The 17947-nt window shown below is 43.4% G+C and overlaps 1 protein-coding gene and 1 pseudogene across 2 annotated transcripts in view; one reads left to right on the plus strand and one right to left on the minus strand.

Annotated features, from left to right (window-relative positions):
* The first annotated feature begins 1561 nt into the window (after positions 1-1561).
* LOC117232556 lies at positions 1562-14201 on the plus strand (annotated as a pseudogene).
* Positions 14202-16535: 2334 nt separating this feature from the next.
* Positions 16536-17947, minus strand: part of LOC117232507 (protein Wnt-7b) — a 105747-nt gene continuing 104335 nt past the window's right edge. For both annotated transcript variants that reach the window (XM_033491890.1, XM_033491888.1), the window contains exons 7-8: positions 17302-17617; positions 16536-17185 (exon numbers count right to left, since the gene is read on the minus strand). In XM_033491890.1, the coding sequence (XP_033347781.1) occupies positions 17034-17185; positions 17302-17617 (468 nt within the window). In that variant the 3' untranslated portion in view covers positions 16536-17033. The remainder of the gene's footprint in view (positions 17186-17301; positions 17618-17947) is intronic.

The following is a 17947-nucleotide window of genomic DNA, read 5'->3' on the forward strand; positions in this document are numbered from 1 at the left end:
GTTTAAAGGACAGACGTATTGTGCAGCAGGTATGCGAAACCTTCTTAATTACGGAAAGTCCGAGAATGCTTCTGAGAATATACAATGACAACAGAGTTGGGGGAAAGTGCGATTCTTATTTATTTTTGCCCCTTTAATGAGGGTCATAACACCGGTCCGCACCTTTGTTAGACGGATCGCCCGTCCCGTTGACCGTGGCTACGTTGGGCGGCAGGCTGTCGCCCCGAGCCAAAGTTCACCGTCATGAATCCCGAACAGTTACCATCTGCTTGGATAACTGCGATTGTTTCATTACGGCTATAGTAGACTCTAGATTACAATGTTAGGAGGTTCGGAGGGGCCCCGGCGTCCTTTCGTCTCCGACATATTGAAACATTGAACGATACATCTACCATCGCCTTATTATTTCTTATGCATTAATTACACAATCGTCGTATTAAGTATATAGTAAGTACAGCAGAGAAATATTTGATCGATATAGTTGTCGGTCGCTTGAGCTATTCCGATGATTATATTGTAAATATCGTTGGCTTTGAATATATTTTATCATCAAGGGACAGCTTCTTATTGTTGGTATTTGGCGGAGGGTTACGATGACGAGTGGTAAACTCCTTCTAGGTAGGTTCAGGGAGAGGACAAGAGGTAGCTATATAATTCAAAAGCATTAATAGTTCCCGTTTTCCTTCTGCTTGAAAGAATGATTTATTGTCATTAGCCGATTTTGCGAAAATTTATTGAAAAATTTGCGGCTAATTTTCCCTTCAAAGTGTTCCAAAAAAGTGAAAAATTGAAATTTCGGAAAACCCTCCCAGCGTTACCTGGGAAAAACTGTTACCTAACGAATGAACTTTGAGTTTTTGATTTCAGATGATGCAGCACCAAGTTATGAGCAATTCTACTTTTTTCCGAGACACGTCCGAATAATTACTGCCATTGCCGTATTTTTTAATATTTCTCCGTGAAAATTTTATACAATATTCTTCGAATGTCATACTTTAATGTATTATTGGTTTTAATAAAGAGTATCTACAGCCAATCTACCTAAAAAGTTTTGATAAATTCCCATATATCGCGTTATTTCTGTTCGTACTATACCAGGATGGACGGCATTCACTGTAACACCAGTTTCTATATGACATAAAAAATAATGCTTTATCAATTGTATTATTTATTCAAAAATAAATTTTATTTTGTGTACTTTATTCGATTCTCATCTGACGTGGAATTTTCTAATTTTGCTGTCAGAATTACATCTGTCATAATTAATCAAATCTGAACACGTTGTATATTGTACAAATTTTTTATTTTTTTTCTGTAAATACTATAATTTAATATGTCGTTACGGAGAGCGTTATTCGTTATCAGAGATATAAAAGTATTACAAAGAACGCTTATTCATAGAAGATTTCAATTCACACATTTCAAAGGTTTGGAATTATATCTAAGCACGATTTTATTTTTTATTACTTTTCTATTATTGCATAAGATTTTTAAACTTCGTTGCAACCAGAGAAATTTTCTAATTTTAGTCGATATTAGCTTTAACTTGATAATCTGACCGCTTGCAAATTGTAAGTGCAATGTTAATATTAATGATCTGAGGTGGTATGGTGATAGGTGCGTAAGGAACTACTCTTGGTGTTTTTAACGAACAATAGTTTAATTAGAACTAATCAACAATCAGAGTTAACAATTAACAACTAACAATTACACTTAACAGACAATAGGTAACAACTAACAAATAACGATAGACACCGAGAGATCATTCGACGCGTTGCTATGCAAATAGTACCGAGGAGTTACACATTTAATGGCGCAAGACAGACTGACTCTGCTTTTGTTTCGGATCGCGCAGATTCTTCCCTTCGTAGCCCATCGATATCCCCCACTAGCGTGCATTCATTAGATGTGCCGCCAGTGCTGGCACGTGTATGCTCTTCCGAGAATTCGGCGGAAAGAGTGTGAAGATATCGATGGTACATTGGGCACGTCGGTGTTGCGCTTTGGCGGCGTCGCGCTTTGCATCCGGAGCCGTTGAAAAGTTCCGTGGCCCGTGCCGCCACAGTACCCCCTTACCAGTGATAACGCTATATAAATGAAAAATGTATAAATGTTACAGGCAAGGGTGCACGTTCGCCGGCTCCTAACGCCTATCCGAGACCCGCCTGAAACCAATCAGGAAATCGAACTCTCCTGCCCGCGCGTGTGGTGTGATGAACTCTTGAGTCCCCTTCGCTTTGTTCGTTTCGGGCACCGGGCGGTATTGTTACATTGCGCTTTTCCGTGCTATGGTGTTCAATATTATCGTTAAATAGAAATGCGGGTTTCAATCGGTCTATGGACACTATTACGTTTTTATTATTTATTTTAATAGTGAAGGTCTTTTTTCCTCGCTCTATAACCTGATACGGCCCGTCGTAGGGTGGTTGTAAGGGGTCTCCGATGGCGTCGCGACGCAGAAATACATAAGGCGATGTTTCGAGGTCGCGGAACTCGAAGGTTCTCTTTTCGCCGTGTCACGTAATTGAATGAGGCCTGATTTTTCCTATTCGGTCTTTTAGGCGACTTGCGAATTCCGAATTGGCCTGTTGTTTAGTCGGTATAAAAAATTCTGCCGGCAATCGTATGCCGGTGCCATAAACCATTTCGGCTGCCGTCGCGTTTAGGTCCTCTTTAATAGCTGTTCGTATGCCTAATAGAACTATCGGCAAGATATCCACCCAGTTGCTCGGTATCGTGGCATTTGATTGTTGCTTTTAGTTGTCGGTGCAGGCGCTCTACCATCCCGTTGGACGCGGGGTGATAGGCTGTCGTGCGCAAATGTCTGATGCCGAGCAACCGGCATAGTTCGTTAAATAGGTTCGACTCGAACTGGCGTCCTTGATCGGTCGTTATTTTTAAAGGCACGCCGAAACGAGATATCCACGTGGAAAGGAGAGCCGAAGCGACGGTTGCCGCCTCCATGTCGGCGATGGGAATGGCTTCGGGCCAACGCGAAAAACGGTCGATACACGTTAGACAATATCGGTAGCCTTTTGAATATGGCATCGCGATAATGTCTATGTGTAAGTGTTCGAAACGGCCCGCTAACTCTCCGAATGTTCCGACGGGTGAGGATACGTGCCTGGTGACTTTACATTGTTGACACGGGATACATTGTCGTGTCCAATTTCGGGAGTCCTTGTTTATGGACGGCCAGACGAAACGAAAGGTTTTGAGTGGCACGTATCCCTGGATGGGAAAGTCCATGGAGCGAATTAAATACGTCGCGCCGCAAGGATTTCGGTACGTACGGTCGTACAAAGTCACCCGATACGTCGCAATATATTTCTACGTCGTGATCGGGGAAACGTATTTTCTTTAACCGTAGCGCGGATGTACCGGAGTTGACGATGTTGCTTAGTTCTTTGTCGGCTTCTTGCGCGGCGGCGAGAGCTCGATGGTCCACAGACTTTCCTATCGCTTCGATGCGTGACAGAGCGTCGGCAACATTATTGTCTAACCCCTTGATATATCTTATGTCGGTAGTGAATTGTCCGATGTAATCTAGTTGCCGGAATTGTCGCGGCGAACACTTATCAGGATCTTGGTTGAACGCATATGTAAGGGGTTTATGATCGGTGTAAATTATAAAATTTCTCCCTTCAATGGCGTGTCGAAATCGCTTTACCGCAGTGTACATAGCGAGTAATTCGCGGTCGTACGCGCTGTACTTTCGCTGCGCGGAGTTCAACGGTTTGGTAAGGAAACCTAACGGCTGCCAAGAGTCGTTGACGCGTTGCTGGAGGACCGCTCCTATTGCATAGTCGGATGCGTCTACCGCGAGGCTAACAGGTGCGCCAGGTATCGGATGCGCTAACATCGTGGCGTTAGCGAGGGCGCGTTTCGACTCGCGGAAGCTGGCTTCGGATTGCTCTGTCCATTTGATGGGCGCGTTGCCCTTTTTTCCTCCTTTTAATAGGTCGTTTAGGGGTTGAAAAATTTTTGCGGCCCCCGGTATGAAACGTCGGTAGAAATTAATCATACCGAGGTACCTGCGTAGTGATTTAACGGTCCCGGGGAGCGGTACTTCTACAATAGCGTCAACGCGTTCGGCTAGCGGCTTTATCCCGTCGGCGTTTACGGTGTGTCCCAAGAATGTGATTTCGTTCACACCGAATTCGCACTTTACTGGGTTGATGACTACGCCATACTCGTTTAAGCGTTCAAACAAAATCCGAAGGTGTTCGCGATGTTGTTCTTCGGTTTCGGATGCGATTAAGAAATCGTCTATGTAAGCGAACACGAAGTCCAGACCACGGGTAATTTCGTCAACGAATCTTTGACACGTTTGCGCGGCGTTTCGAAGCCCAAACATCATGTTGGTTGCTTCGAAAAGTCCGAAAGGTGTCGTGATCGCGGTTTTCTTAACGTCTTCTGGCGCGATCGGGATTTGGTGGTAAGCGCGGACAAGGTCGATTTTTAAGTAGACACGCTTACCGTACAGATGTTGCGCGGAATCTTCGATATGTGGTGGGGAGTACCTGTCGGGTATGGTGCGAGCGTTCAACGCACGATAGTCGCCGCATGGTCGTAGACTTCCGTCCTTCTTTGGGACGACATGCAGGGGTGATGCCCATGGACTCTTCGATGGCCGCATCACTCCTTGCTCGATCATTGTTGCGAAATCCGCCTTGACTTGCTTGAGACGATCCGGTGCGAGACGTCGAGGTTTACTGTAGACGGGTGGCCCGGGTGTGGTTTCAATATGGTGTACCACACTGTGTCGGATTTTCTCTCGTCCGAAGGCCGGTGGACGAGTTAGATCCGGAAACTCCGCCAATAGTCGATGGTAGACCGATTCGCCGATTACGGTTTTGATGGATATTTCTTCCGTCGTGGCAGCGTATCCCCTTGTTGATAATTGGGTTGTCGTGTCGAGGAGTTGTTTGTTTCGCGGGTCCACGAGCAACCCATAATGGCTTAAAAAATCTACGCCTATGATAGGCGTTTGAACGTCAGCAATTACGAAGTTCCACTCGAAGGCTCGTCTTAGGGACAGGTTAAGGCCAATCGTAGTGGTACCATACGTTGCGATGCGCGTCCCCAGTTGGCCGCGAATAGTTCGTACGCGTTTTTCTTGACGTGCCTATGGATTTTACTGCGGGGGTATACGCTGATGTCGGCGCCGGTGTCTACAAGGAAAGAGATCTTCGTTCCCTTGTCCGTAACGAAGATGCGGCGGGAACTCAGGCCGTCGTCGTCTGCCGCGTCTACGGACGGCTGGTCTCGTTTCCCGACTTCCACGTGCATGGGAAACGACAGCTCCTCGCGCGTTCTCCGAACTTTGCATGATAGAAACACAGACCGTCTTGCCGTGGCCGATCTCGCGAGCGCGAACGTCGGTGGTATCGCGAACGCGAGCGTGATCGTGATCGTGGTCGACGATGATTAATCATGCTCAACGCGTTCATCTGTGCCTGCAACTGTGATATTTGCTCGCTCAACACGTTGATTGCGGCGGCCATTGGTTCGTATACTCCAGCGTTTTGCGCTGGTGGGTCCATTACTGCCGTTACCCGGGCGGTGCGCTGAAAATCCTCCGTGAATTCTTCAGCGATCAGGTCCGCCTGCCGCAATAACCTTTCTGGGTCCGAATCGTCGACTGCCGCGAGGACACGCCTGATGCGGGCGGGTAATCGGTTCCTCCACAGCGTGAGGGTAAAATCATCGGGCGTGGAGGGACTGGAGAGTTTTTTTAAGTGTTGGTAATGGCTTTCTATCTCCCATCTCCACGCTTTCCACCAACTTCTTTATCCGGGTCGCGTCCGTATCGGATAATTTGCGAATGAGCGCATGTTTTAATTTCTCGTAGCGTCCGATGTCTGGAGGGTTCGTCATTAGGTCTTCGACGTCCTGGAGCTGTTGATCGTTGAGGCATTTTGCCAGCGTCACGTACTTAATGGTGTCTTCCGTAATTCGCGCTGCCTCGAATTATCTCTCCAGAAGGGCAAACCATGCCGCCGTGTTCGTGGGTAGCAGTGGAGACATGCTGATCACCTGGCTGGCTATGGTTCCCTGTGTATTACTTTCCATCGTCGCGGTGCACTCAAAATCGGTGGTTAAAAACGATAGCACTATCACGGTCACCTCTTTCACTAAATATCACGTTAAATCACGTCGGGGTCACCAGTTTGAGGTGGTATGGTGATGGGTGCGTAAGGAACTACTCTTGGTGTTTTTAACGAACAATAGTTTAATTAGAACTAATCAACAATCAGAGTTAACAATTAACAACTAACAATTACACTTAACAGACAATAGGTAACAACTAACAAATAACGATAGACACCGAGAGATCATTCGACGCGTTGCTATGCAAATAGTACCGAGGAGTTACACATTTAATGGCGCAAGACAGACTGACTCTGCTTTTGTTTCGGATCGCGCAGATTCTTCCCTTCGTAGCCCATCGATATCCCCCACTAGCGTGCATTCATTAGATGTGCCGCCAGTGCTGGCACGTGTATGCTCTTCCGAGAATTCGGCGGAAAGAGTGTGAAGATACCGATGGTACATTGGGCACGTCGGTGTTGCGCTTTGGCGGCGTCGCGCTTTGCATCCGGAGCCGTTGAAAAGTTCCGTGGCCCGTGCCGCCACAGATCTATAAATTTTAATATATTATACAAAATTATTCAATTAGTTTTCATTATTAGAGCAGCAATCAGTACATGTTAACAACAAAATTATGTACCATATCGTCGTTCACTGCTATGGGTATTTGGGGTCTTACAAAAAAGAGAGGTGACAACGAAGCAATCATAACTACAAAAGAAGTTCTAATAGCAAAAGCCGATGCATTATACGAGCAAGAACAATACCAGGAAATACATGACCTTCTAATAAATTATAAAGTAATGACATTATGTATATCACTTATAAATGTAGATAATAAAATTGAATATTTTTATAGGATAGCGGTGATATTGAAATTATATGGCGTTTGTGTAGAGCAATGTATAAATTGTCTAAAATTGTGAGTGAAGTGGATGGAAAGAAATTAATTTTCGAAGCTTATGATTTAATACTTGAAGCACTTGAGATAAAAGAGGATAATTGGGCTGCACACAAATGAGCATCGATTCTCCTTAATTCTAAGACTCTTTATGAAGGAGTAAAAGCACAAATAAAAGAGTCATATAATATTAAGAAACATATGCTGGTATATTTCATGATAATATATTAATATATATATATATATATATATATATGTCGGAGATGAAAGAACACCGGAGCCTTTGGAATTTTGGATAATCCCGCAACATTGTAACCTAGAGTCTACTATAGCTGTAATTGAACAATTGTAGTTATTCAACCCGATTGTAATTATTCGAGAATTGTGATAATGAGCTTGGGCTCGAGGCGACAGTCAGTCGCCGAACGTAGCCGCGGTCACGGGATGAACGCTTTGCCTAACAAAGGTATGGAGTAATTCTATAGCTCTCCTTAAAAGAAATATTTGTGGCGACACGCGACAGTAAACATTCCAACGGTTTCTGTCCCGTGGCTCGCCACGTGCAGACCCTATTCTTCGAGTAAGATGATTGCCAGATGTCGATGCGTCTCCGCAGTACATGTTCGGCTAGCCCGAGGGCCCGTTATAAATCTTAAGGTTTAGTTAACTAAAGTCCTTCAAACGGACAAACGGTCTTTGTCCCAACTACGGGAAGATAGGGGAGACATATTTTTCAACGAGCGGCGTCTCCCACTAACAACTTTCCCTCGAGGGCGGCTAGCATCCTTTTCTAACCACCGATATGGAGATTGACCAATTAGCAGCAACGTCAATTTCCCTTACTTTCTGAACGAAGGCTTTTCTCGACGAATCCGATGATCTCGTATCCTTAGACACACCCCGTTATAGTTTTCCTGTGTGGCATCATCGGGACGGGAAAGGCATTCTCGCTCGCGATCTCATCGATCAAAGAGTAACGCTTTCGCGATCAGTGATTATTCTCAGACTTGGACTTTGTGAGTACGTTCTGTTGTCATCCCGTTGGCCGCGGATTCGTTATTTAGCCCGAGAGCATCGTCACTAGTGTCGCGAGTGCCGAACCGCCGTGATCAATTGTTAAGACTGTAATAATTCTATCATTGTAATAAACTACGCCTGTGTGTACCGTATCAATGGCTAATCCTCGAGAAGATTCCTTTGACGCTCACAACCCCACTCCCAGTGCCAATCCGACATCAGAAGTGGGATCAGAACGGCTTCGAGCGCTGGAAGGGCAGGTCGCTGTCATGAACAACCTAATTCATACGCTAATGCAAAGGCCAAATACGGGAACCACCAAATTACCACATTTTAACCCAGAAGTCGCAGGCGCCGACCCAGCCGCGTGGTGCGCGGCTGTTAGTAGGGCCCTACAGAACAACCCCCTGCGAGATGACGCGCTACACTCTGCCTTAAGTGACTCTCTACAGGGTTCTGCAGCACATTGGCTTGCGTGTACGACGGGAAACGGAGAAGTTACTTGGCCTAGAATTAAGGAACGATTCCTTACACAGTTCGGTGGCCGGGAGACGACGTCCTCATCGTTAATCAAGGTATCCAGGGAACCGCGGGGAGTGGGCGAATCCACGGGGGCGTTTGCCGGCCGTGTCCGTTCCCTCCTGCAGACGCGGTGGCAACATTCTACGCTAGACGAAATACTTAACGCTGTCACTCTCTACATATTAATTCCACACGACCAACGTCTTAAACGATTGGCCCTCACGAGCGATATCAGAACGGAGGACCAATTCCTGAGCGAAATGCGACCCTTCTGTTACGAAGAAGAGTCGACATTTTCTCCGAGATATGCACCGGCGGAACCCGAAGCTAAGCGACGCAAGTTATCGGGCCACCAGACGAGGTGTCATTACTGTGGTACTCTCCGACACAGAATAAAGGACTGCCGCAAGAGGATGCAGAACGAACAGCAGAGGGATGCACGACGCCAGGAAGGAAACCGACCGGCCGCACCGTCCAAGGCGGTTTGCTACAGGTGTAATGCGGAAGGGACGGTAGACCAGGCCCCAAGGATGAGCGTAAAGTCCAACTCCTGCGTGGTGGAGTCCCTAGCCGGTAGTTTAAGTCATCTGGGTGAGTCGTTCCCATTTTACTTCGATTCCGGAGCCGAGTGCTCATTAATTAGAGAATCTGTCGCTCCGAAATTCTCCGGTAGGAGAACGACAGATATAGTAGTTATGCGAGGAATAGGAAACACCTGCGTTAAGAGTACATCCCAGATTTTATCTACGGTACGCATTAACTGTTTTACATTGGAGATAACCTTTCACGTTCTGGCCGATAGTCACTTGCATTATGATATCATGATTGGCCGCGGGATCTTAAGCCAGGGTTTTGATGTAACTATTACACGAAATAGCGTCGATATTTGTAAAACGAAGACTATTAATGCCTGTAGTAAAACCCCCGAGGACGAGATCAATATCAATGCGGTTGACACTGACGTGGTTGGTAATGATAAAAGTCGGTTAATTTCTGTCCTCGAGAAATTCAAAGATTCATTCATTACGGGCTTCCCACGTACTCGCGTAAGCACGGGCTAGTTGGAAATACGGTTAATCGATCCTAATGTTACCGTGCAAAGAAGTCCCTACCGACTTAGCGAAGAAGAGCGTAGGATAGTGCGTGAGAGAATAGACGAGTTAATTAGAGCAAAAATCGTGAGGCCGAGCAACTCACCGTTCGCGAGCCCTATCTTACTTGTAAAGAAGAAAGACGGCTCAGATAGACTGTGCGTAGATTTTCGGGCATTAAATAAAAATACTGTCGCGGACCGGTATCCCCTACCCCTCATCGCGGATCAAATCGCGAGATTGCAGAAGGCGAGATACTTCATTAGCCTGGACATGGCCAGTGGATTCCACCAAATTCCCATTCATCCTAATTCGACGGAATATACGGCGTTCGTTACACCCGACGGGCAATACGAGTACGTGACTATGCCGTTCGGATTGAAAAATGCACCATCCGTTTTCCAGAGGGCCATTCTCAACGCCTTAGGCGACCTCGCGTATTCGTTCGTTGTTGTTTACTTGGACGACGTCCTAATTATTGCCGACTCAGTAGATCAAGCCCTAGAAAGGTTGAGCACCGTATTAGATACCCTCGTGAAAGCCGGATTCTCCTTTAACTTTTCAAAATGCTCCTTTTTAAAGACATCGGTACTCTACTTGGGATATGTAATTCGTAACGGAGAAGTCCGTCCAAACCCGGGTAAAATACAAGCCTTGAGTTCTTTACCTGCACCGTCGACCGTCACACAACTTAGACGGTTCATAGGTTTGGCCTCTTATTTCCGAAACTTCATTCCCAAATTTTCACAAGTAATGAAACCCCTGTATGCACTTACCTCGAATAACAAGAATATACCTTGGACGGATAGGCACGAACAGATAAGACAAAAGGTAATTTCCGTCCTGACTGACGAGCCGGTGCTAATGATATTTGACCCCAATTACCCCATAGAACTACATACGGACGCTAGCTCGGAAGGATATGGAGCCATTTTAATGCACAGGGTCGAAGGTAAAAATCGAGTAGTGGAATATTACAGTAAAAGAACTAGCCCTGCGGAATCTAGGTATCATTCCTACGAATTGGAAACGTTAGCAGTTGTAAACGCCGTCAAGCACTTCCGTCATTACTTACACGGACGAGAATTTCTCGTTGTCACCGATTGCAACTCCCTGAAAGCATCCAGTAATAAGGTACACTTGAACGACAGGGTTTACAGATGGTGGGCTTACCTGCAAACTTTTACCTTTGACATTATGTACCGGGAAGGTAAACGAATGGCCCACGTAGATTTCTTTTCGCGAAATCCCGTAGACTTGGATCGCAGTACGTTCAGCAAAATTGTAGAGAAAGAAATTAACCTAACCGAAATCTTCGACGATTGGCTACTAGCGGAACAACGTCGCGACCCACAAATTTCTGAGATCGTCGATAAATTACAGAACGAAGAGCTCGCGGAAGACGTCGCGAATACGTATGAGTTACGGTCCGGCACCCTTCATCGTAAAATACAGAGAAAAGGTAGAACTCTCTGCCTGCCCATCGTTTCGAGAGGGTTTAGGTGGTCTGTTATTAACCATGTGCACCAGTCCATTATGCACTTAGGTTGGGATAAAACGCTTGAGAAACTGTACGAGTATTACTGGTTCGAAGGAATGGCGAAGTATGTTCGCAAATTCGTAGAGAACTGTCATGCTTGTCGAGTTTCAAAGGCAAGTTCGGGTACAGTACAAGCCGAATTACACCCCATACATAAGACCAGTATACCTTGGCATACGGTTCATATGGACATAACGGGCAAACTAAGCGGTAAAAACGATTCGAAGGAATACGTCATTGCGTTGATCGACGCCTTCACCAAGTTCGTATACTTGCACCATACCCGTAAGTTAGACTCCATTAACACCATTAAAGCGCTTAAGTCCGCTATATTTTTGTTCGGCAGTCCCTGCCGGATAATAGCGGATCAGGGAAGATGTTTTACGGGCAAAGAATTTCGAGACTTTTGTCAAGATAAACACATTAAACTCCATTTAATTGCGACCGGAGCTAGTAGGGCCAACGGGCAGGTAGAGCGTATTATGAGTACGCTAAAAAACATGTTCACAACAATAGAAACCACCGGGCGGTCCTGGCAAGACGCGATCGGGGAAATACAACTGGCCTTAAATTGTACCATCAACCGCGTGACTAAGTCAAGCCCGTTGGAACTAGTAATCGGTAAATCAGCGAGACCCTACGGCTTATCCCTACCCGACAGTATCGAAGAAAGAGAGGTAAATATCTCCCATGTAAGACAGCAGGCGGTAAAGAATATAGAAGCAAGCGCCAAATACGATAAGGATAGGTTCGACGAAAACAAAGCTAAAATAGTTAGGTTCAACCTTGGCGATTTCGTGTTACGTAAAAACGAGGAAAGAAACCAGACGAAGTTAGATCCGAAATTCAGGGGTCCATTCGTAATAGCAGAGATTTTGGAAGGAGATAGATATACCCTAAAAACCTTAGACGGCAAACGATCATATAAGGACAGACACGACAGACTGAGAAAAATGCCAGAAGGTTGCGTCCCTGCTGAGTTAGAGGTCTGCGGTGATGACAACGGCGGTGACAATAACGATGCAAGTACACTGACCTCAGAGGATCATTAACACTGCGTTGTGGTCATAGTAATACACCGAGTGGTTTTATGTGCTTTTGTTGTAACCCGTTGAGTGGGTTGATGTGTTTTTGTTGTAACCCGTTGAGTGGGCTTACGTGCTTTTGTTGTAACCCGTTGAGTGGGTTGATGTGTTTTTGTTGTAACCCGTTGAGTGGGGTTACGTGCTTTTGTTGTAACCCGTTGAGTGGGCTTACGTGCTTTCTGGGTGTAATGCACCCAACGTGGCAATATGATCCAACAAACTGAGGTTCACCGGTGTACGAAATCGAAAATGATCTGTTGTGTCATTACGGTCTGACTGGCGACTCACAGAACGCACCTAACACTTTGAATACAAATTATAACATTACAAATTGCTATTCTCTTTTATTTTTCTGTTGTCAAACCTCCGAACGAAACTTTGTTATTGCACTGGACCCTTGACTTACTTGGACATTTAGTTAAATCGCAAATAATGTCAGTTGTATCGAATCTAATGTAAGAAATACGATATTTTAGTTACACACGAGAACGTGTGATAGTCAGGATGGCCGTGTCGGAGATGAAGGAACACCGGAGCCTTTGGAATTTTGGATAATCCCGCAACATTGCAACCTAGAGTCTACTATAGCTGTAATTGAACAATTGTAGTTATTCAACCCGATTGTAATTATTCGAGAATTGTGATAATGAGCTTGGGCTCGAGGCGACAGTCAGTCGCCGAACGTAGCCGCGGTCACGGGATGAACGCTTTGCCTAACAAAGGTATGGAGTAATTCTATAGCTCTCCTTAAAAGAAATATTCGTGGCGACACGCGACAGTAAACATTCCAACGGTTTCTGTCCCGTGGCTCGCCACGTGCAGACCCTATTCTTCGAGTAAGATGATTGCCAGATGTCGATGCGTCTCCGCAGTACATGTTCGGCTAGCCCGAGGGCCCGTTATAAATCTTAAGGTTTAGTTAACTAAAGTTCTTCAAACGGACAAACGGTCTTTGTCCCAACTACGGGAAGATAGGGGAGACATATTTTTCAACGAGCGGCGTCTCCCACTAGCAACTTTCCCTCGAGGGCGGCTAGCATCCTTTTCTAACCACCGATATGGAGATTAACCAATTAGCAGCAACACTTTCTGAACGAAGGCTTTTCTCGACGATACCGATGATCTCGTATCCTTAGACACACCCCGTTATAGTTTTCCTGTGTGGCATCATCGGGACGGGAAAGGCATTCTCGCTCGCGATCTCATCGATCAAAGAGTAACGCTTTCGCGATCAGTGATTATTCTCAGACTTGGACTTTGTGAGTACGTTCTGTTGTCATCCCGTTGGCCGCGGATTCGTTATTTAGCCCGAGAGCATCGTCACTAGTGTCGCGAGTGCCGAACCGCCGTGATCAATTCTTAAGACTGTAATAATTCTATCATTGTAATAAACTACGCCTGTGTGTACCATATCAATGGCTAATCCTCGAGAAGATTCATTTGACGCCCACAACCCCATTTCCAGTGATGATCCGACATATATATATATATACTTATAAATATTTCATTCCCTGACACAATGTCAAGCAATTGTATCGAATATGTTTAATGTCGCAGAGAGCAATGGAACTAAATCCAAAAGAACCAACACTTATGTACGTGCTTGGTACTTGGTGCTATCAAGTTTCTGATTTAACATGGTATCAAAGAAAAATTGCATCTGTAATATTTGGAGAACCGCCATCTTCATCATTCGAGGAAGCTCTAAAATATTTTGAAACTGCAGAGGAAATTGATCCCAATTTCTATAGTCAAAATTTATTAATGTTGGGAAAAACCTACTTAAAATTAAATTAAAAAGAGCTAGCTACGAAATATTTAAAAATGGCCCTTGATTATCCTGCAAAGAACGAAGATGATCGAGATGCTAAACAGGAAGCGCAGAAGTTGTTAAAGAAATTTTAACAAACTGGACAGAAGTTATAACCTATTATATGATAAATTGGAATTGAAGGGATAGAAGGGATAAAGAAAAATTTAGAATCTATCTTTTAAGTAGAAGTATAAAGTTTATTTACTATAATGTACAATACAACTTATGTGTGATGAGCCTGTTATACACAACATCTATTTACAGTTCCCAAGTAAAGTAAGTAGTAGTTCCCATATAAAGTAGTTCCCAAGTCTAATTAGTTTAGCGATCAGGAGAGTATTCTTCTTCTTCTTCTTCTTGTTCATCTTCATTCGTATTCCTGGGAAACCTCTGAATTGCTTCTGCTTGCAAGCTGGAGAGCAACTGGAGATATGGACGTGTTCGAGGGTTGCCTGGTCTTCGCCCCGTCCTTCCCGTCAGATGGTATAAAAGGTAGCGATGCAGGCCAAATTCCGAGATGAATTGACCACATGGGCAAATAAAGCTCACCATAACGTAATTCCGTCGTAAATTGTCACGAGATTGTCTTCTGATGTGCAAGCTATTGTAACCAAGCGGGCACTCTCCCATCGTTTTGTTATAAGGCACGATCTGGAAAAATAAAATTAAGATAGGTAAATAAACAAATAAAATAAATAATTTCAAACAAATTGTTTGAAAAATCAGTGGAAGAAACGATTTGAAGGAAATAAAATACTTACTGCTCCAAGTGTGGTGAAGATGTATAAGGACGCTTTCAATCGCGAAGCGCTTCCAAACACCAAGAACTTTCGAACGTCGAGAATTTTCAAACGTCAAGAACTTCGAAGCGTCAAGAACTTTCAAACGTTCTGTTCGATAGTCGAATTGGGAATGTGATCTCCGAGCTAGTTGTCGGGCTTATATAGACGCCATTTCGCTTCATGTTTGCCACCATTGCCTGGGTTAAGTCTCTTAAGGGGGCCCCCTTATTAACAGGCTGGTAAAGCCTAAGCAGTTGTTCATTTGTTTGGTATATGAAACACGGTTTAAAGGACAGACGTATTGTGCAGCAGGTATGCGAAACCTTCTTAATTACGGAAAGTCCGAGAATGCTTCTGAGAATATACAATTACAACAGAGTTGGAGGAAAGTGCGATTCTAATTTATTATTAGTCGTCGAGTAGAAAGCGAATACATTGCTTTTTTTTTTAAATTTACGCTCTTTAATAAATAATAATTTATGTGTTACCTCTATATGGGTTACATGGTTATCACCACTGGGCTATTAGAGCAATAATGGTCTCGGGTGGTAGTTTATGTTCTGTGTTTACATTCATAGAAGTTCGATAATATTATAATTATGAGTTATTCGAAGTACATATACCGCTTAAATATATTCGAAAGAATGATATACTTTATACAGAATTATATATTGAAACATTGAACGATACATCTACCATCGCTTTATTATTTCTTACGCATTAATTACACAGTCGTCGTATTAAGTATATAGTAAGTACAGCAGAGAAGTATTTGATCGATATAGTTGTCGGTCGCTTGAGCTATTCCGATGATTATATTGCAAATATCGTTGGCTTTGAATATATTTTATCATCAAGGGACAGCTTCTTATTGTTGGTATTTGGCGGAGGGTAACGATGTTGAGTGGTAAACTCCTTCTAGGTAGGTTCAGGGAGAGGACAAGAGGTAGCTATATAATTCAAAAGCATTAATTGTTTTTCTTCTGCTTGAAAGAATGATTTATTGTCATTAGCCGATTTTGCGAAAATTTGTTGAAAAATTTGCGGCTAATTTTCCCTTCAAAGTGTTCCAAAAAAGTGAAAAATTGAAATTTCGAAAAACTCTCCCAGCGTTACCTGGGGAAAACTGTTACCTAACGAATGAACTTTGATTTTTTGATTTCAGATGATCCAGCACCAAGTTATGAGCAATTCTACTTTTTTCCGAGACACGGCCGAATAATTACTGCCATTGCCGTATTTTTTAATATTTCTCCGTGAAAATTTTATACAATATTCTTCGAATGTCATACTTTAATGTACTATTGGTTTTAATAAAAAGATTTTAACTGCGTCGTTACAAATAATTCACGAAAACATGTCTTATTTTTGTACGAATTAACCTTAGCCCCCCCCCCCCTCCCTTAATACGAGTTTTGCTTATGGAATTAAGTTGTAGAAAATAGCGGCAGTAATTGATCAATGCGAGTATCGAAAATTGAATTTCAATTTCGATGCTCTCGGATTCATTAATTATTTAAATTTTTTAACAGTTAATTTGAATATAAAATAAACTAGATCTTTATCCTTTTCTATTGCTTAAGATATTTTTATTCCTTTTTATTTCAACCGTATTATTATTTTCAACATATTACTTCAATTTTCAACGTGTATGGTTGAATAAGTTATTGGACAAATAATCGAAGTTATCTTAATTATTCGTGTATAATTAATATTATGAAATCGGTTCATTCAGTTTCTTTTATATCGTTTCAAAACGGGTAACTCAAGCTCTTCGAATTTTTCAAAGCTATCCCTTATTAAACGTTCGACAGTTCGCCATTCACCTTTCGCATTTTATCGCTTATTATCATGAATATAGAGAGTGAATATCGTCTCTACAATTACGCACTATCGACTATCACATTAAATAACGAGAGCTTTAGAAAAATTGAATTTAATCGTGTATCTATCGTCGTCTTAAGCATACAAGTCGATTAAATTAAGCAGGAAAAGGAACGCTTTGTCGAGTACCGTTATTACGCTCGTTAACTTTACAGGAACAGCATGTTGAGGTCGATGTTGAATAATTTCCGACGAAATGCAACAAAGTTCGCGGATATATCGATGTAGAGAAACTCTCGTCGCCATTTCTTATGTCTACTACATATATTTACATGGTTAAAATCGCCAATACGTTCGAAATACGTTTATTTGCACGTGTACTCCTCGGTACGCTCTGTACACGTTTCACAATGCACGCGGCAGCACCAGTGAAATTTGCATCTGCACTGCCACGTTCTTGTGAATTGATGTGTGTTGTAGCCGCGACCACAGCACATTAGATCGCATCCGTCCGTACCTAAAACATCAATCGTTTTTACGATCATCTAAATTTAAGATATTGGAAACTACGAAGCTTTTCGTTAAATAGCTTGCAATAAAAGGATGGGACATCGAATATCGTAGATACGTCACCTTTGCTAGTACGATTGCAATATCTGCCTTGGGTTCCTAGACTACCTTGCGCCAAATCTGGCTCGCAATAATTAGGCGAGGGTTGTAAAAATACAAGGTCGCTTCTCTTTGGAATCCTTTTCTGTCCCACGCTCGAACCCCCGCTTGACTTTGTCCTTTTTAATACCAAGTGTGGCCTCCTCGGTTTCGTTGCTTTCTTTGGGGGTTGTCGATCGTGTCGAGTCTTTCCAACGTCGTTTGGTTTTCCCTGAGTTTTCGCGTCGTTCCCCAAGATCGGCACTATTTCAGCCGACGTTGAATGCAACGTATCTAGACTCTACGAGAACGATAAAAAACGATAAAATTATTACTCGTGAAAGTAGTTTACGAATTATTATGCTACATTCGAAAGTTTATTGTCACGCGCTTCGTAAGATCCATAAATACGCAGGTAGTAGGATTAGGATCGCATTCTACTCGTTATGCCCGCATACATTGTCCTGTTTGCTATTGTTTTTGAAAACACGTTTACAGTCGGTACATCTATAAATAGAAATTCTTTTCTTATTCTTTTCCAAACATAATTCCTAATCTCAAACAATTTCGCCGTAAGAAAATGTTAGCTAACCGAACGTATAATAAGATTCAACTCGTATCTGTAAGAGTT

The sequence above is a fragment of the Bombus vosnesenskii genome, unplaced genomic scaffold (genome assembly GCF_011952255.1).
Source record: "Bombus vosnesenskii isolate JDL3184/JDL3185 unplaced genomic scaffold, Bvos_JDL3184-5_v1.1 scf7180000013289, whole genome shotgun sequence".
Taxonomy (NCBI): Eukaryota; Metazoa; Arthropoda; class Insecta; order Hymenoptera; family Apidae; genus Bombus; species Bombus vosnesenskii.